Genomic DNA, 20,761 nt, shown 5'->3' on the forward strand with positions numbered 1-20,761 from the left:
CTGCACAAGAAGCTCCGAAGAAATCTCCTGTGGGTCGACGGAATCTTCCCCCTGCTAACGCAGGCACCAAAAGACTGCAACACTGGTCCTCTGGGTCCCCTGCAGCAGCTGCAGTGGAGACTCCGGAAAGGCAGTTTGGCAGTACCCAGGTTCTGTGCTAGAGACCCGGGGGATCATGGAATTGTCTCCCCAATACCAGCATGGTATTGGGGTGACAATTCCATGATCTTAGACATGTTACATGGCCATGTTCGGAGTTACCATTGTGACGCTATACATAGGTAGTGACCTATGTATAGTGCACGCGTGTAATGGTGTCCCCGCACTCACAAAGTCTGGGGAATTTGCCCTGAACGATGTGGGGGCACCTTGGCTAGTGCCAGGGTGCCCACACACTAAGTAGCTTTGCACCCAACCTTCACCAAGTGAAGGTTAGACATATAGGTGACTTATAAGTTACTTAATTGCAGTGGTAAATGGCTGTGAAATAACATGGACGTTATTTCACTCAGGTAAATTGGTAAATTTAGTCACTAGCCTGTTAGTGACAAATTAGGAAAGCAGAGAGCATAACCACTGAGGTTCTGGTTAGCAGCGCCTCAGTGAGACAGTTAGGCATCACACAGGGAACACATACAGGGCACATACGTATGAGCACTGGGGCCCTGCCTGGCAGGGTCCCAGTGACACATAGACTAAAACATATATACAGTGAAATATGGGGGTAACATGCCAGGCACGATGGTACTTTCCTACACCAGTGGTGAAAGTGGGCAGCCCTTGTTGTGGACTGCATCCACAAAGAAAAATTTCAGGCACTTTATTTTTTTTTCAGTCTAAGCACTGCCATGTAACAAAGGGACTAAGATATACTAAAGAAACTATCATCCCCAACCTGAGTGTATCCGGATTCATCAGCGAAGAACTTCCTTGCAGTCTTATTGCACTGCAGTGCTTCATTTAGCTCCCTATGGAGTGGGTGTTCACTTTCAAGATTCTGTGCATAATAGACAAAGCTTACTCTTCACATTGCCCCACATAACCCAGCAAGCCAATTAAACACCATAAACCCCCTCATAACCTAAGGTCCAGCACATAAGGAAAATTCACAAGTGACGCCCTTACCCAGTAATACTACAGATGCATCTTCCTGTGAGCCTAAGGAACAAAATGCATGGTGCATCCTGTGTAATAAGACAACAAAACATCTCCAAATGTTGAGACACTTCAAAAATGAATCATTCTGAAAAGTTTATATGAATTTGGCAAATGTATACTTGCACTGCTATAACTCTTTTTCCTGTCAACTCTACCAGTGTATTTGTATTGAATATCCTTGAGTTCTTCCTCATGTTTCGCATATCGCTCCTATAATGTTTCACTAGCCAACCCTTTTCATTTACTAAGTTTGGATGTCGTAGTTGGACTCCTGCTCCAAGGCGAGACTGCTGGTTTAGGGATGACAGCACTTTTGTTTGTAGGCAACTAAGCCACTCCTTCAACAAGTTGCAACTGTCGGCCCAACCCTCCCAGCTCACAAGCAGTACCTAACCAAAACTCAGAAAGCAAAGGTGGTTTCTGGCAGCCTTACGCATGGACTCTAGATAAGACCTATCAGGGAGGTTGTGGTGGAACAGAAGTGGCCCTTTTCTCTTGTTAGCAATAAGTCTCAGTCACAGACAGGCAATGAAGGAGATGCAGGAGAGTTTTCAATATATTTATTAAAAAGACTGCAATCTACAATAAAACGCATGTGCTGCAATGATTAGGATAATAAACAGGAATAAAAGCAAAACTGTGAAGATGAGGGTTGTGAACATAAAAACTCCCACCATCTTACAACAACCATAAGATGTAGAATTCCTAGCAAAGAGAACCTGATCTCTACCTTAGTGAGAGCTAGGCATGACAAACCTAATCTGCCTGTACCATGTCCATGAGAAGCGCCCGCCAACCCTTGTTACCTTGGAATGAGGTCTATAGGTCAGACTCCGTCTTAACACAAAGGCTGAGTTCTGCAGCAAGGTGACGTGTAGCATAGATGACATCTGGAAGGAACCCCGCTAATGACCTTGTCCGTGTGAGATGTATTTATACAGATCATGTAGGATCCCTGACGCAGGTATGTTCCTAAACAACTGATAAGGTGGCAGAATTGTGGCAGCAATTAAATAAACAATTCCCAACAAGTGCTTATTAAGTTCTTATCACATGTAAGTAAGAAAGGAACATGACGACAATACCTATGTACATCACTTATCATGACACTGATAATGACTCAGAGTGGCACTGATAATGTACATCAAAACATTTTTTATCAAATATAAACAATGGCAGCAACTAGAAAAAATAATAAAATAAATGAAATAAAACAGAGCAAGCTAGTTAGGTAAAAGGTCAATGGGTGAAGGGGTACAGACCTGCAAGCCAGAGGCTAAGCTAAACTCCTGTATCACGATAGGAAACCAAAACGGATTCATCACATGTAGTTGTCTGCATGGGACACAATGCAACTTAATAACAATACATACATAATTGCTATTAGGGAAACCACAATATAACAGGAACTGAAATTCTTACTTGGTTTGTTGTCCTTTCCTTTGGTAGTAATGGTGAGGGTATGGATATACAATCTAAGATACCAAGGCACAGTCTCAACCAGCATCACTGGGAAAGCTCTCTTTGGATGGGTGTTATAAATCACAGTGTTGATTTCTCCTGTTTGAAGTCCATATCCACTTACATACCTCTCTGCATGGAGGATGGGTGGTCTTGGTTTAACTAGAAGAAATAAAATCCAATTTGTGATTTTCTGGTCATGAACATATATTTGCAACCAAAACAAGGGCAGGAGGATAATACATGCACACATCAATATTTCAGAGGCTGTAGTAATTCTACTGCAAAGATAATGTTCCAGGGTCCATTAACATACTTATATACAATCGAATTGTTCAATAATGGAAAGTTATTGACTTGCAAATGTGGTTCATCATAGGTACTTTCATTTACTTCACAAACCAGGAATATTTTGAAGTATGCACAAGTATTCATAAATATTTGCAACATTAAAATGTCTTTTTTACTGTGCAATTCAGTGCTTCTCTGGCTTCAGTTGCCCCTTTTCGAATTCCCTGTTCAAACAGAGAAGACCCTAAAAACACTTACATCAGCTTCTTATTTTTTACCAAGCCCTGTTTTAGTAGAAGACCAAAAATACAATAGAAATAGGTAGGCACGCACCTTAAACTAAAGAGCACTGCCAGACATCACCTCCAACCCACAATGAAGTTGGCTGGCTATTAACATCTCAATTCATTTCAGAAAGTATCTTAAAATCTTTCTATAGAAAAATGGCTCCCGCTTTCCAAGGGTAGGTGGACGCATTGTTCATTCGTTCAATGGAAAGTCCCTTGACGGAGAATTAAGTTTAAATTAAGTAACTTTGCTTTCTCCATTCAGGGATATTCATTCATATTCATAATCACGGAATAGAATCCAAGCTCATACCTAAGAATGCAATGATGGGGGGAAACCAAGGAAACTGCAAGAAAGGCAAAAGATGTAGAAACGTCATGCAATGATATTGCCAAGGGATGTTTGACTTGTTTGAGAATCCAATCTAGAATTAGAGTCAAGACAACAATACCAAGCAAACGTGCAGACTGACATATGTGGTATCACCTAGCAAATCTTGCTGTTTGGTACATTCTTTAGAAGAGCAAGAACAGTTTCTTCATCACTGGTAAAGGGAAGCATGTTTGCCAAGAGAACAATCTGCTTTACAGTCTCAGGCAGAAAATAATCTAATCCTGGGTGGCTTAGTTGCAGGGAAATCTAGCCGATAACTTAATTAACATTCTTGAGCTTCCTGCTTTCTAACCTCTTGTCTCAATTAGACAGCACTTGAAAGATGCAATGAACCATCACCACTGTGGAGGAGGTATTTACAAAGAAGGAATGCAGGTAAATAGTCTGTTCAAATCATCATGTATAGGAAGGAGGGTGGTATATAAGACAACAATCCCTTATTGCTGAGAAGGCTGTTTGATGCTCATGAGATAACAGTGCCTTAACAAACTGACCCAGGTAACTATGTGTGAAAGCTAATAAGGAAACAGTGGTGGTTATCTGACTTATGCATAAGCTAAAAAGGTGAACACATCCATTTAGAAATCGTTATGCTACGTACGTTAGGAGGAGAAGGCTGGAGTACAGACTTCTGTTTGATGGACTAAAAAAATGTCTGAATAGGAACAGGACATTTTGTGGAAGTTTTCATGACTGATAAAAGCATCTCAATAGAAGTCAACTAAAGGCCAGATTTTGCTAGATAAAGACAATTAGGTAGCATTATCTCTTTCTGGAATGGGCTTGTGCCTAGGTCCCTTGGCTCGAGAATTGTAGGAGGCTGGCCTGGTTTGTAGTGGGTAACTAAGGTATTTACACCTTATACCAGGTCCAGTTATCCCTATTAGTGAAATGTAGGCAGTGTTCTAGCAGCTTAGGCTGTCTAGAGGGAGCTGTAGCAGAGAAGCTTAGGCTGAACTAGGAGACATGCAAAACACATCCAATACCACTATAGTTACACAGTACTTATACACAATAAAAGACAATACTCAGTGTTACCAAAAATAAAGATCCTTTATGTTAGTGACACAAGGACAAAAATATCTTAGAGACAATACTCCTTCTGGAGATAAGTATTATACACAATAGATACACTAGAGACCAAAATCAGGTAAGTAAATACAGGGAGTGCAGAATTATTAGGCAAGTTGTATTTTTGAGGATTAATTTTATTATTGAACAACAACCATGTTCTCAATGAACCCAAAAAACTCATTAATATCAAAGCTGAATATTTTTGGAAGTAGTTTTTAGTTTGTTTTTAGTTTTAGCTATGTTAGGGGGATATCTGTGTGTGCAGGTGACTATTACTGTGCATAATTATTAGGCAACTTAACAAAAAACAAATATATACCCATTTCAATTATTTATTATTACCAGTGAAACCAATATAACATCTCAACATTCACAAATATACATTTCTGACATTCAAAAACAAAACAAAAACAAATCAGTGACCAATATAGCCACCTTTTTTTGCAAAGACACTCAAAAGCCTGCCATCCATGGATTCTGTCAGTGTTTTGATCTGTTCACCATCAACATTGCGTGCAGCAGCAACCACAGCCTCCCAGACACTGTTCAGAGAGGTGTACTGTTTTCCCTCCTTGTAAATCTCATTTGATGATGGACCACAGGTTCTCAATGGGGTTCAGATCAGGTGAACAAGGAGGCCATGTCATTAGATTTCCTTCTTTTATACCCTTTCTTGCCAGCCACGCTGTGGAGTACTTGGACGCGTGTGATGGAGCATTGTCCTGCATGAGAATCATGTTTTTCTTGAAGGATGCAGACTTCTTCCTGTACCACTGCTTGAAGAAGGTGTCTTCCAGGAACTGGCAGTAGGACTGGGAGTTGAGCTTGACTCCATCCTCAACCCGAAAAGGCCCCACAAGCTCATCTTTGATGATACCAGCCCAAACCAGTACTCCACCTCCACCTTGCTGGCGTCTGAGTCGGACTGGAGCTCTCTGCCCTTTACCAATCCAGCCACGGGCCCATCCATCTGGCCCATCAAGACTCACTCTCATTTCATCAGTCCATAAAACCTTAGAAAAATCAGTCTTGAGATATTTATTGGCCCAGTCTTGACGTTTCAGCTTGTGTGTCTTGTTCAGTGGTGGTCGTCTTTCAGCCTTTCTTACCTTGGCCATGTCTCTGAGTATTGCACACCTTGTGCTTTTGGGCACTCCAGTGATGTTGCAGCTCTGAAATATGGCCAAACTGGTGGCAAGTGGCATCGTGGCAGCTGCACGCTTGACTTTTCTCAGTTCATGGGCAGTTATTTTGCGCCTTGGTTTTTCCACACGCTTCTTGCGACCCTGTTGACTATTTTGAATGAAACGCTTGATTGTTCAATGATCACGCTTCAGAAGCTTTGCAATTTTAAGAGTGCTGCATCCCTCTGCAAGATATCTCACTATTTTTGACTTTTCTGAGCCTGTCAAGTCCTTCTTTTGACCCATTTTGCCAAAGGAAAGGAAGTTGCCTAATAATTATGCACACCTGATATAGGGTGTTGATGTCATTAGACCACACCCCTTCTCATTACAGAGATGCACATCACCTAATATGCTTAATTGGTAGTAGGCTTTCGAGCCTATACAGCTTGGAGTAAGACAACATGCATAAAGAGGATGATGTGGTCACAATACTCATTTGCCTAATAATTCTGCACTCCCTGTAGTCATAGGATAGTGCAAACAGTAGAAAATACAATAGAATGCAATAGGCCTAGGGGCAACACAAACCATATACTAAGAAAGTGGAATGCGAATCACGAATTCCCCCATATGCAAGTGTAGTGTGCAGAGGGGCGCTGGGAGTGTAAGAAAACACCAAAGGTAAGTAAAATACCCCACCAGAGAGCCCAGGAGAGTAGGAGTAATGTACGGCAAGTTTCCTCAGGACACACTGCAAATCGTGATTAGAGTTATTGCAAGAACCAAGCAAGACTGCAAGCAGCAAATATTGGATTTCTGGACCTGAAGACCTGTGAAGAGGGGAGACCAAGTCAAGAAGTTGCTGAAGATTCCAGGAAGGACAGGAACCCCTGCCAACCTAGAAGATGAGGCAAAAGAGGATTCTCCAGTTAGAAGAAGTCTGCAGAAGAGCACAAAAGAAAATGGCTGCGGGTTCCTGTGTGGTGCAGGAGATGTCCCACGTCGAGATGTTGGATGCAGGCTGCTTGCATTGTTGTATTCGTCCAACAAGCCTTGGTTCAAGCAAGGTCGCGGTATGCATCAAAATGGCACTGCCTGGACCCAGGACGGACCTGGGGGCCTCAACTCAGACTGAGGAGGCAGAGGGGGCTCCCAAAACTGGAGAGAGCCCACAGATGACCAGGCAGCACCCACGGGAGTCCCAGGCCATGGGGACAAAGAAGATGCAAATTGCGGTTGGAGCAGCACAACAAAAGAAGGTCCCATGTTGCCGGAGAACAACTCAGCGAGTTGTGAGTCGCAGGATGGAGTGCTGGGGACCTGGGCTACACTGTGTACAAAGGATTTTTGGAAGAAGTGCACAGAGGCCCAAGGAGCTGGAGATGATGCAGTGCACAGAGGTACTGTCGCAAACCTGGAAGGCAAGCTCTTACCTCCACCAAACTTGGACAGCTGGACCTTAGGACCGTCTGGGCCGTGTTGGCCCACCTGTTTCCAGGGAGCACGTTCGTCGTCAGGAGAGGAGTCCCAGAGAACCAATCGTCGTCTTGGAAGGGCCTGCAGGGAAGTGACTCCGTCACTCCACAGGAGATTCCTTCGGTTCTTCTGATGCAGGGTGAAGACAGGGAGTCCTCGGAGTGTGCACACCTTGGAAATTGTTGCAGGTCACAGGAGCCGTCCTGGATACTTTGTTGCAGTTACAGCAGTCTGCCATTGATCCGACGGTCAGAAGCTGAAGCAAGAGGATGCAGAGGATTCCTGGAGGATTATTGCAAGCTGAATCTGAAGAGGATCCCACAGGAGAGACCCTAAGTAGCCCTGAGAGGGGGACTGGCTACCTAAGCAGGGGTCTCTGACATTGCTTGCTGATACTGGCCACTCAGAGATCTCCAGAGTGTCCCCACACCTTGGAAAACAAGATGGCTAACACCAAGGACACACTGGAGGAGCTCTGGGCACAACTCCTGGGGTGGTGATGGACAGGGGAGTAGTCACTCCCCTTTCCTTTGTCCAGTTTCACGCCAGAGCAGGGACTGTGATCCCTGAACCGGGTTGATTGGCTTATGCAAGGAGGGCACCATCTGTGCCCTTCAAAGCATTTCCAGAGGCTCTGGGAAGCTAACCCTCCCAAGCCAGTGACCCCTGTTTCCAAAGGAAGAAGGTGTAACACCCTCCTCCCCAAAGGAAATGCATTGTTCTGCCTTCCTGGGACTGAGCTGCCCAGACCCCAGGAGGGCAGAACTCTGTATCTGAGGTGGCAGTAGCTGTAGCTATAGTGCAAGCCTCAGAGAGCTGGTTTGGCAGTACTTGGGGTCCATGGTGGAGCCCCCAGGATGCATGGGATTGGCCCCCCTATAGCAAATTTGGAAGTGGGTGGGGGCAATTCCATGATCTTAGACACCTCACATGGCCATATTCTGAGTTACCATTGTGAAGCTACATATAGGTATTGGCCCATATGTAGTGCACGTGTGTAATGGTATCCCTGCACTCACGAAGTCCGGTGCTCTCACACTTAGTAACTTTGCACCTAGCCTTCAGAAAATGAAGGTTAGACATATAGGTGACCTATAAGTTACTTAAGTGCAGTGAAAATGGCTGTGAAATAGTGTGTGCGCTATTTCACTCACGCTGCAGTGGCAGTCCTGAAGATAGTGACTCATTTGGAAGCAGAGAGAGCATAAGCACTGGAGTTCTGGTTAGCATAACTTCAGTGATACAGTTAAGCACTACTGACAGCACACACATGGGCCACAAACTCTGAGGCATTGGGGTCCTGGCTAGCAAGATCCCAGTGTGACAGGCAAAAAACACTGACAAATAGGGTTTTAACTATGAGCTCTCGGGTCCTGGATAGCAGGATCCCAGTGAGACAGTAAAAACAAACTGACACACACTCACAAACAGGCCAAAAGTGGGGGTAACCATGCTAGAAAGAGACTACTTTCTCACAAGAATCAACTGCAAGATCAATTCAACATGAAGGTATATGAGGAACTCATTAAAGTCTCTTGGCATCCTTAAGGATGCTCTTACCATCTGGTAGAAGACTCAGGTTTTCACAAAGCAAGTATTCAGAACACAAGCAATTAAGGGCCAGATGTAGCAATTTCCGATTTTGCTAATCGGAATTTGCAGAAGTGTGACACTGGTGGTAACTGCGAATTGCAAAGCAATTTAGGATCGCGGTGCGAGTCGCAAATAGGAAGGGGACACCCCTTCCTATTTGTGAGTGGCATTCACATTTTGCAAGTCAGTACCGACTCGCAAAATGTGAATGAGCATCGCAATGCGCGTTTTGCATGGCGCAAACTGCGATTTTTGCAGTTTGTGCCATGTAAAACGCTACCTACATCTGGCCCCAAGTTCCTAGATGGTAGGCAGTGGTGGTGCATACTGCCACGCACCCTGCGCAGGAAATCTGGCATGCAAAACAACTTCATGCTCAGTGACTCTGACAGGAAAAGAATATTTGGAAACCGCCACTGGCAAGGCTGCTGTAGTGCATATTGAAAATTATCTGATCATCCGGGCGTTCTTCTGGGAGATGGACTTTGGTAACCTGGATGTGAAAAAAATACATTTGGCTTTTTCCCTTGCCACAAGGGGGATATACTTGGGTTACACTCCTCTCTCTAAAACACTCCGTAAAACATTGTGGTGATTACCAATACACTGTCTGTGAAATATCTGTGCAACACACTGCTTTCCCACTTTGGGGAACTGCACACCAGGCTAGATACAGATCTCATGCCAGGAACAAATACAGCTACTCAAGTTCTTCGCTTCTCGTGTTGACATAAGATACTTTTGTTTTATTGTCTGTCTGAATAAGAATTGACTTGGGTCTCAAAGATGGAAGAAATGACCCAAGACGTGCTTGCAGTTTCTCTGCACTTGGGGCATGGACCACATAGCCCAGGAGACTGTGCCACCATGAGGAGGTGATTAGAGGCGGGAGACAGTTGAGGGCCAGATAGCGGATTTGTCATCACCACAGCGTGGGATGCGCTTGCAGTTTCTGGATGCCTCAGGCCTAGACTATATCGCCCCAGGGGATTCTGATCTGCCAGGAGGTAATTAGAGGCAACAGACAGATAACAGCTGATCGCTACATTGCGAATTCATTATCACTGCAGTGCGGGCTGTGTGAAGCCAAGGACCAGGTCAACAGCAGCCCCCTGTACCCATCAGCGATCAAAAGAGGTAGGGCTGGGCACCCTCTCTAACACCCTCATCACAAAATGGGGAGGCGTAGGGCTGCTAGTAGTATTGCAGTCCTTAAAACTCAAAGGATCAACAACAACTGTTCCCTGAAACGAGACAGGAGAGTAATCAACATTGAAACTGAGCTGCAGAGCGGCTTTACTCTGTAGATGGAGAAACAGTCCTCCTGTAGGAAAGTACCATCTTCCTTGGCATGCTACCCCCATTTTTACCTGTATGTCAGTATGTTTTTGCCTGTCTCACTGGGATCCTGCAGGTCAGGACCCCAGTGGTCATAGTTTATGGCCTAATGTGTGTGTTTGTGTAGTGCTTAACTGTGTCTCTGAGGCTCTGCTAATCATAACCACAGTGCTTATGCTTTCTCCGCTTTTAAATTTGTCACTGTAGGCTAGTGACTTCATTTGCCTAATTCAATTGGCACATTGGACCTCCCTTATAAGTCCCTAGTATATGGTACCTAGGCGCCCAGTGCACTGGGGTTTCAGGAGATCCATATGGGCAGCAGCAATTCTTTTTCTACCAATAGGGAGCTCAGACACAGGCCTGCCATTGCAGCCTGCGTGAAATAACGCACGTTATTTCACAGCCATTTTCAATGCACTTAAGTAACTTATAAGTCACCTATATGTCTTACCCTCAATTGCTGAAAGTTAGGTGCAAAGTTACTAGATGCGAGGGCACCCTTGCACTAGCAAAGGAGACCCCACATAGTTCAGGGCCATTTCCCGGGACTCTGTGAGTGTGGGGACGCCATTACACATGTGCACTACATATAGGTCAATACCTATATGTAGCTTCACAATGGTAACTCCGAATATGGCCATGTAACACGTCTAAGATCATGGAATTGTCCCCACCATTCCAAATCTGGTATTGGGGAGCCAATTCCATGCATCCTGGGGGCTCCACTATGGACTCCCAGTACTGCCAAACCAGCTCTCTGAGGCTTGCACTGCAGCTACAGCCACCTCAAAGACAGGGTTCTGCCCTCCTGGGGTCTGGGCAGCCCAGTTCCAGGAAGACAGAACAAAGCATTTCCTCTGAGAGCAGGGTGTTACACCAGCTCCCTTTGGAAATAGGTGTTACAGCCTGGGGAGGGGTAGCCACCCCAGCCTCTGGAAAATCTTTGAAGGGCACAGATGGTGCCCTCCTTGCATAAGCCAGTCTACACCGGTTCAGGGACCCTTTGTCCCCTGCTCTGGTGCGAAACTGGACAAAGGAAAGGTGAGTGACCACTCCCCTGTCCATCACCACCCTAGCGCACCTCCAGTGTGTCCCAGACTTCAGCCATCTTGCTTTGCAAGGTGTGGGGGCACTCTGGAGGGCTCTGAGTGGCTGGTGCCAGCAGGTGACGTCAGAGACCCCTCCTGATAGGTCCATACCTGATAAGGTGGCCAATGCCCCTCTCAGGGCTATTTAGGGTCTCTTCTGTGGGTTCTCTTCAGATTCTGCTTGCAAGTTTCCTTCAGGAATCCTCTGCATTTACTTCATCCTCCTCTGACCTCGGATCAACCGCAGCCTGCTCCAGGAAGCGCTGTAACAGCAACAAAGTATCCACAAGGGATACTTTTCCTCTGCAACTTCAGCTCCAGCCAGCAACTGCTACAGTTTCCTCGGACTGCACGCTCTGGGGACTCCCTGTCTTCATCCTGCACCAGAAGGAACGAAGAAATCTCCCGTGGGGTGACAGAGTCACTCCCCTGCTCCAGCAGGCACCTTCTAAAACGACGCCCGGTACCCTTGGACTCCTCTCACAGCAACAAGCATGCTCCTAAGGACACAGAGGTTGGACCCCATCGAATTAGACTGTCCTGAGGTCCTGCTGACGCAATATGGAGGAGATAAGACCTTGCCTTCCCTGACAGTGACAGTACCCCTGTGTACTGCGTTTTCTTCACCTCCTGAGGCCTCTGTGCAGTATTTGCCTAAATTCCTTTGTGCACAACTGGCCCAGGTCCCCAGCACTCCATCCTGCGACGCTCAACTTGCTGAGTTGTTCTCCAGCGGCGTGGGACCTTCCTTTGTTGTGCTGCACCAACCGCTTTTTGCACCTTCTTTGTCCCAATGTCCTGGGACTCCCGTGGGTGCTGTCTGGCATTCTGAGGGCTCTCTCAAGTGCTGAGAGCACCCTATTCCTCCTCACACAGAGTTGAGGCCCCCAGGTCCCTCCTGGGTCCAGCCAGCGCCATTTTGACACCAAACGCACTTTTGTAGTAACCAAGGCTCGTTGGCGACTTCCAACACGAAATCACGTTTGCATCCATCTTCACGTCGTGGGACATCTTTTGCATCACGCAGGAACCCGCTGGCATCTTGCTACATGAAAAAGGCCAACAAAAACCTTCAGGCCAGCCAAGAGCTCCAAAAGCAATAGTTAAACCAGAAGGCTGTCCTGACAGAGTACCACCCAGGACAGAAGGTGTGGGTATTAGAGAACGTGGACCCAAGAGCACTCTAGGACAAATGGAGTGGACCCCATCTAATTGTAGAGAAGAAAGGTGAGGTAACCTACTTGGTGGTCCTGGGAACTGCCAGAAGCCCCCATAGGGAGCTTCAGGTCAATCGTCTAAGGACTTACTATGACAGGACTAACTTAACCCTGCTCATGGCTACAGATGAGGGACAGGAAGAAGAGAGTGACAGTCTCCCCGATCTCTTCTCCACCACTGAAACTGATGGTTTAGTGGAGGGAGTAGTTCTGGCAGACTGCCTTACTGCTGAGCAGAAGGAAGACTGTAAAAATCTCCTTGATCAGTTTTATAAACACTTCTCCCTCACGCCTGGTACAACTACCTGGTGTGAACATACAATTGACACTGGGGACAGTTTACCTGTCAAAAGTAAAATTTACAGACAACGTGACCATATCAGAGATTGCATAAAACATGAATTTCAGAAAATGTTAAACCTTGGAGTTATTGAGCCTTCTGATAGCCCCTGGGCCAGCCTAGTAGTGCTTGTTCCCAAACCACAAAGCAAAGAAGGAAAGAGAGAAATGCGGTTTTGTGTGGACTATAGGGGTCTCAATACAGTAACAAAAACAGATGCTCACCCTATACAAAAGAGCTAAAAGATACACTTGCATCTGCCACGTATCTAAGCACTTTTGACTTGACTGCAGGGTATTGGCAGATCAAGATGTCAGAAGATGCTAAAGCAAAAATGAAAATGTCACTTACCCAGTGTACATCTGTTCGTGGCATCAGTCGCAGTAGATTCGCATGTTCTGCAATAGCTCGCCATCTGGTGTTGGGCCGGAGTGTTACAAGTTGTTTTTCTTCGAAGAAGTCTTTCGAGTCACGGGACCGAGTGACTCCTCCTTTTGTCTCCATTGCGCATGGGCGTCGACTCCATCTTCGATTGTTTTTCCCCGCAGAGGGTGAGGTAGGAGTTGAATTGTAGTAATAGTGCCCATGCAATGGAGTGACCAAGTATGCACCTATTTAAGGTTGAGATGACACATATATAAATAATTGAAGGTAACTTCCAAACTGCTACAGGCTCCCGGGGAGGCGGGTGGGCACATGCGAATCTACTGCGACTGATGCCACGAACAGATGTACACTGGGTAAGTGACATTTTCAGTTCGATGGCATCTGTCGCTGTAGATACGCATGTTCTGCATAGACTAGTAAGCAGTTATTTCCCCAAAAGCGGTGGATCAGCCTGTAGGAGTGGAAGTAGTCTGAAATAATGTTCTTAATACAGCTTGACCTACTGTGGCTTGTTGTGCGGATAACACGTCTACACAGTAGTGCTTGGTGAATGTGTGAGGCGTAGACCATGTGGCTGCCTTACATATTTCTTGCATTGGGATGTTTCCTAGAAAGGCCATGGTAGCACCTTTCTTTCTAGTTGAGTGTGCCCTTGGTGTAATGGGCAGCTGTCGTTTAGCTTTAAGGTAGCAGATTTGGATGCATTTAACTATCCATCTGGCTATACCTTGTTTTGAAATTGGGTTTCCTGCATGTGGTTTTTGAAATGCAATAAAGAGTTGTTTAGTCTTTGATGTTTTTTGTTCTGTCAATGTAATACATCAATGCTCTTTTGACATCTAATGTATGTAGTGCCCTTTCAGCTACGGTATCTGGCTGTGGAAAGAACACTGGAAGTTCCACTGTTTGATTTAGATGGAACGGTGAAATAACCTTTGGCAAAAATTTAGGATTGGTCCTTAGGACGACTTTATTTTTGTGTAGTTGTATAAAAGGTTCCTGTATTGTAAACGCCTGAATCTCGCTTACTCTTCTTAGGGAAGTAATGGCGATGAGAAATGCCACCTTCCAGGTTAGGAACTGTATGTCGCAGGAGTGCATGGGTTCAAAAGGTGGACCCATAAGTCTAGTTAGGACAACATTTAGGTTCCATGAAGGAACAGGTAGTGTTCTTGGAGGTATAATTCTCCTAAGGCCCTCCATGAATGCTTTAATGACTGGTATCTTATATAGGGAAGTTGAATAGGTAGTCTGCAGGTATGCAGATATTGCTGCAAGGTGTATTTTAATGGAAGAGAAAGCTAGGTTAGATTTTTGTAGGTGAAGCAAGTAACCCACTACATGTTCTGGAGTTGTGTGTAATGGTTGTATTTGATTAATATGGCAGTAGCAAACAAACCTTTTCCATTTACTTGCATAGCAGTGCCTGGTGGATGGCCTTCTGGCTTGTTTTATGACTTCCATACATTCTTGGGTAAGTTGTAAGTGCCCGAATTCTAGGATTTCAGGAGCCAGATTGCTAGATTCAGCGATGCTGGATCTGGGTGTCTGATCTTTTGGTTGTGCTGTGTCAACAGATCTGGCCTGTTGGGCAATTTGATGCAGGGTACCACTGATAGGTCTATCAGCGTTGTGTACCAGGGTTGCCTTGCCCAAGTTGGTGCTATCAATATGAGTTTGAGTTTGCTTTGACTGAGTTTGTTTACCAGGTAAGGAAGGAGAGGGAGAGGAGGAAAAGCGTAAGCAAATATCCCTGACCAGTTCATCCATAGGGCATTGCCTTGGGATTGTTTGTGTGGGTATCTGGATGCGAAGTTTTGGCATTTTGCGTTCTCCCTTGTCGCAAACAAGTCTATCTGAGGTGTTCCCCAGAGTTTGAAATAAGTGTTCAGAATTTGGGGGTGAATTTCCCATTCGTGGACCTGTTGATGATCTCGAGAGAGATTGTCTGCGAGTTGATTTTGGATCCCTGGTATAAACTGTGCTATTAGGCGAATTTGGTTGTGAATTGCCCAATGCCAAATTTTTTGTGCTAGCAGGCTTAACTGCGTGGAGTGCGTCCCCCCCTGCTTGTTTAGATAATACATTGTTGTCATGTTGTCTGTTTTGACGAGAATGTATTTGTGAACTATTATTGGTTGGAAAGCTTTTAGTGCTTGAAAAACTGCTAGAAGTTCTAGGTGATTGATATGCAGTTTTGTTTGATGTACGTTCCATTGTCCTTGTATGCTGTGTTGATCGAGGTGTGCTCCCCACCCTGTCATGGAAGCATCTGTTGTTATTACGTATTGTGGCACTGGGTCTTGGAAAGGCCGCCCCTTGTTTAAATTTATGTTGTTCCACCACAGAAGCGAGAGGTAAGTTTGGCGGTCTATTAACACCAGATCTAGAAGGTGACCCTGTGCTTGAGACCACTGTGATGCTAGGCATTGTTGTAAGGGCCTCATGTGCAGTCTTGCGTTTGGGACAATGGCTATGCATGAAGACATCATGCCTAGGAGTTGTAATACCATCTTTGCCTGTATCTTTTGTGTTGGATACATGCGTTGTATGATGGTGTTGAAATTTAGAATTCTTTGTGGACTTGGAGTGGCTACTCCCTTTGATGTGTCTATTATGGCTCCTAGGTATTGTTGTACCTTGCGCGGCAGAATGTTGGATTTTGTAAAGTTGACGGTGAACCCGAGTTTGAAGAGGGTTTGTATGATCTGATTTGTGTGATTTGAGCACTGTATGAACGAATGGGCCTTGATTAGCCAGTCGTCCAAATATGGGAACACATGTATTTGCTGCCTTCTTATGTGTGCAGCGACTACCGCTAGACATTTGGTAAAGACTCTTGGTGCGGTTGTTAATCCGAAAGGCAGTACCTTGAATTGGTAATGTATTCCTTTGAATACAAACCTTAGGTATTTCCTGTGCGATGGGTGTATTGGTATATGGAAATAAGCATCCTTGAGGTCTAAAGTTGCCATGTAGTCGTGTAGTTTTAGCAATGGCAATACTTCTTGTAGTGTGACCATGTGGAAGTGGTCTGATTTGATGAAAGTGTTCACTACTCTGAGGTCTAGGATTGGTCTCAGTGTTTTGTCCTTCTTTGGTATCAGAAAGTACAGTGAGTAAACTCCTGTGTTTATTTGTGTGTTTGGCACTAATTCGATTGCATTCTTTTGCAATAGTGCCTGCACTTCTATCTCCAGGAGATTGGAATGGTGTGTTGTTAAATTTTGTGCTTTTGGTGGTATGTTTGGAGGGAATTGTAGAAATTCTATGCAATAACCATGTTGGATAATTGCTAGAACCCAAGTGTCTGTAGTGATTTTCTCCCATGCTTTGTAATAATGACCTATTCTTCCCCCCACTGGTGTTGTGTGGAGGGGGTGAGTGACATGTGAGTCACTGTTTAGTAGTAGGGGTTTTGGGGCTTTGAAATCTTCCTCTATTTCTAGGGAATTGCCCTCCTCTATATTGTCCCCGAAAACCTCCTCTATACTGTCCCTGGTAACTGGACGGTGTGGCTTGTGAGGTGCTGGCTTGTGTGCTTTGACCCCGAAACCCCCCTCGAAAGGGCGTTTTACGGAATGTGCTGTAATTCCCTCTGCTCTGCGGGGAGTAGAGTGCGCCCATGGCTTTGGCAGTGTCCGTATCTTTTTTGAGTTTCTCAATCGCTGTGTCCACTTCTGGACCGAACAGTTCTTTTTCATTAAAAGGCATATTGAGAACTGCTTGTTGAATCTCTGGTTTAAATCCAGACGTTCGGAGCCATGCATGCCTTCTGATAGTTACAGATGTATTAATTGTCCGTGCAGCTGTATCTGCAGCGTCCATGGAGGAGCGTATCTGGTTGTTGGAGATGGTCTGTCCCTCCTCAACCACTTGTTTTGCCCTATTTTGTAAGTCCTTGGGCAGATGTTCAATGAGATGTTGCATCTCGTCCCAGTGGGCTCTGTCATAGCGCGCAAGTAGTGCCTGGGAGTTCGCGATGCGCCACTGGTTTGCAGCTTGTGCTGCGACTCTTTTACCAGCTGCATCGAACTTGCGGCTTTCTTTATCTGGGGGTGATGCATCTCCAGATGTGTGAGAGTTGGCCCTTCTCCTAGCTGCTCCTACAACGACAGAGTCTGGTGGCAGCTGTGTAGTGATGAAAACCGGGTCCGTAGGAGGCGCCTTATACTTTTTTTCCACCCTTGGTGTGATTGCCCTACTTTTGACCGGCTCCTTAAAGATGTCTTTTGCGTGCCGGAGCATACCAGGGAGCATAGGCAGGCTTTAGTATGAGCTGTGGGTGGAGGAGAGTGTGTTGAATAAGAAATCATCCTCGACCTGTTCTGAGTGGAGGCTTACGTTGTGAAATTGTGCTGCTCTAGCCACCACTTGAGAGTACGCGGTGCTGTCTTCTGGTGGAGATGGCTTTGTAGGGTATGCCTCCGGACTGTTATCTGACACTGGGGCGTCGTATAGGTCCCATGCGTCCTGATCTTGGTCACCCAGGCTCATGGTGGTGTGAGCTGGGGAGTGTGATGGAGTTTGTGCTGGTGAAACGTTAATCACGGGCGGAGGAGAGGGTGGTGGGGTAACTCTTTTCACCACTTTTGGTTGTGGTGTTTGTTCCGTCTGGAACTCCAACCTTCTCTTTCTCCTAATGGGGGGAAGGGTGCTTATTTTTCCTGTCCCCTGCTGAATGAAGATACGCTTTTGCGTATGGTCCACATCAGTTGCTTGTAGCTCTTCCTCAAACCTATGCTTCTGCATTTGGGAGGTTAGCGAGTGCTCTTCTGTATAAGAGCCTGAAGCTGGGTCGCTTGCAGTTTGTTTCGGCATCGAAACTTTGTCTGCGTGTTTTTTCGGCTCCGAGGTGACTTTTTTCCTTTTCGGGGCCGAAACCTCTCGGCGTCGATCTGTTTCGGTGCCGCTGTCTCGGCGTCGAGCCGTGTCCACACCGGCATCTCGGTGTCGAGGCTTGTCTCCAGCACTTTCTCGGTCCCGAGAAGGCTGCGTGCCGGTGTCTCGACCGGAGTCGGACGATCTCGGCACTGTTTGGGCCTTTTTCGGTGCCGACGGTCGGTCACCGAATTTATGGGTCGAGCCATGGCCTGGTGGCAGTGGCGTCCCCTGGGCCTTGTAAATGTTCCTCTGAGTGGATTTTGACGTCTTACTCACGGTTTGTGTATCGTCGAATCCTTCGGAGTCCGAGTCTTGGATCGAGAAGGTACCTTCCTCTTCCTGTTCCTCGAACTCCCGTTGGGCTGTCGGTGCGGACGCCATCGGAAGTCTTCTGGCTCGACGGTCTCGGAGTGTTTTTCGGGACCGGAACGCACGACAGGCCTCGCAGGTGTCTTCGCTGTGCTCAGGTGACAGGCACAGGTTGCAGACCAAGTGTTGGTCTGTGTAGGGGTATTTATTGTGGCATTTGGGGCAGAAACGGAACGGGGTCCGTTCCATTGGCGTTCTTCAGCACGCGGTCGGGCCGACCAGGCCCCAACGGAGGATCGAAAAACTACCCCGAAGGGCACCGGAGCTCTTCGATCTTCGATGCGGTGTGGAATCTAAGTACGCCGATCCCGAACGCAACAATACCGACGAAAATCTTCTGAAATTAGCTAATTTTCCGTTCCGAAACTCGGAGCGACAGGAACACGTCCGAACCCGATGGCGGAAAAAAAACAATCGAAGATGGAGTCGACGCCCATGCGCAATGGAGACAAAAGGAGGAGTCACTCGGTCCCGTGACTCGAAAGACTTCTTCGAAGAAAAACAACTTGTAACACTCCGGCCCAACACCAGATGGCGAGCTATTGCAGAACATGCGTATCTACAGCGACAGATGCCATCGAACCTTAATTTTCTACCATAGGAGGGCATTATCACTTCACAGTGATGTCCTTTGGTTTGAAAAATGCACCTGCCACTTTTCAGAGGCTGGTGAATAGAGTCCTCCAAGGTTTGGAATCTTTTAGTGCAGCATATTTAGACAATATTGCTGTCTTTAGCTTCACCTGGGATGATCACCTGGTCCACCTCTGGAAAGTTGTTGAGGCCCTACAAAAGGCATGCCTAACTATGAAGGCTTCAAAGTGCCAGATAGGGCAGGGGAAAGTGGTTTATCTGGGCCACCTGGTAGGTGGGGAACAGATTGCACCACTTCAGGGGAAGATTCAGACTATTGTGGACTGGGCTTCCCCTACAACTCAGACCCAGGTCAGAGCCTTCTTAGGTCTCACTGGGTATTACAGGAGGTTCATTAAGAACTATGGCTCCATTGCAGCATCTCTTAATGACCTCACCAGTAAGAAAATGCCTAAAAGGGTATTGTGGACAGCTAGCTGTCAGAAAGCTTTTGAGGAGCTTAAGCAGGCAATGTGCTCTGCACCTGTCTTAAAGAGCCCAAACTACTCCAAAAAAATAATTGTTCAATCAGATGCTTCTGAATTAGAGGTAGGGGCTGTACTATTGCAACTGAACTCAGAGGGCCAGGATCAACCTGTTGCTTTCATTAGCAGGAGGTTGACGCCTAGAGAAAAGCATTGGTCTGCCATAGAGAGGGAGGCCTTTGCTGTGGTCTGGGCACTGAAGAAGCTGAGACCCTACCTGTTTGGGGCTCACTTTATTGTTCTGACAGACCACAAACCTCTACTCTGGCTAAAACAAATGAAAGGTGAAAACCCTAAATTGTTGAAGTGGTCCATTTCCCTACAGGGAATGGACTATACAGTGGAACATAGACCTGGGAGTACCCACTCCAATGCAGATGGACTCTCCAGATATTTCCACTTAGACAATGAAGACTCATCTGGGCAAGGTTAGCCTTACTGTCCCTCATTTGATGGGGGGGGGGGGGTGTTTTGTAGGAAAGTACAATCATCCTTGGCATGTTACCCCCATTTTTACCTGTATGTCAGTATGTTTTTGCCTGTCTCACTGGGATTCTGCTGGTCAGGACCCCAGTGCTCATCGTTTATGTCCTAATGTGTGTGTCTGTGTAGTGCTTAACTGTGTCACTGAGGTTCTGCTAATCAGAACCTCAGTGCTTCTGCTCTCCCTGCTTTTAAATTGGTTACTGCAGACTAGTGACTTCATTTACCAATTTCAATTGGCATACTGGACCTCCCTTATAAGTCCCTAGGATATGGTACCTAGGTATCTAGGGCATTGGGGTTCCAGGAGATCCATATGGGCTGCAGTATTTCTTTTGCCACCCATAGGGAGCTCAGACAAACCCTTGCACAGGCCTCGGGTGCAGAGGTGGGCTTGGGACTGAACGGAAGCTGTGGTTGCTGGATTTACCACGGAAATGGTGCAGGCGAGGAAGCAGATGCACTAAACTCAACTATGGAGCGACTGGTGATGTTGGATACAGGTGTTGCAATGGTTGCATCGTCGGGTAAAGGTTTTGATGGCCAGACTGGCTACCAACAAGCTTTAGCAGTGGTAAGGTGGAGAAGAAGCTATCTCCCTTTCCGGAGGTCCTGGGGAAAATGGTCGCCTGCTGAAACTTGGTGGAGAGCTGGACTACACGCCCCACAATGC

At 46.2% G+C, this 20,761-nt stretch overlaps 1 protein-coding gene across 1 annotated transcript in view; it reads right to left on the reverse strand.

The window, feature by feature from the left end:
• The window catches only part of PIGT (phosphatidylinositol glycan anchor biosynthesis class T), a 464,023-nt gene that overhangs the window by 174,929 nt on the left and 268,333 nt on the right, over positions 1–20,761 (reverse strand). Inside the window, exon 9 of the mRNA XM_069243926.1 lies at positions 2,581–2,781. Coding sequence (XP_069100027.1) covers positions 2,581–2,781 — 201 coding nt within the window. The remainder of the gene's footprint in view (positions 1–2,580; positions 2,782–20,761) is intronic.

The sequence above is a fragment of the Pleurodeles waltl genome, chromosome 7 (assembly GCF_031143425.1).
Source record: "Pleurodeles waltl isolate 20211129_DDA chromosome 7, aPleWal1.hap1.20221129, whole genome shotgun sequence".
Classification (NCBI taxonomy): Eukaryota; Metazoa; Chordata; class Amphibia; order Caudata; family Salamandridae; genus Pleurodeles; species Pleurodeles waltl.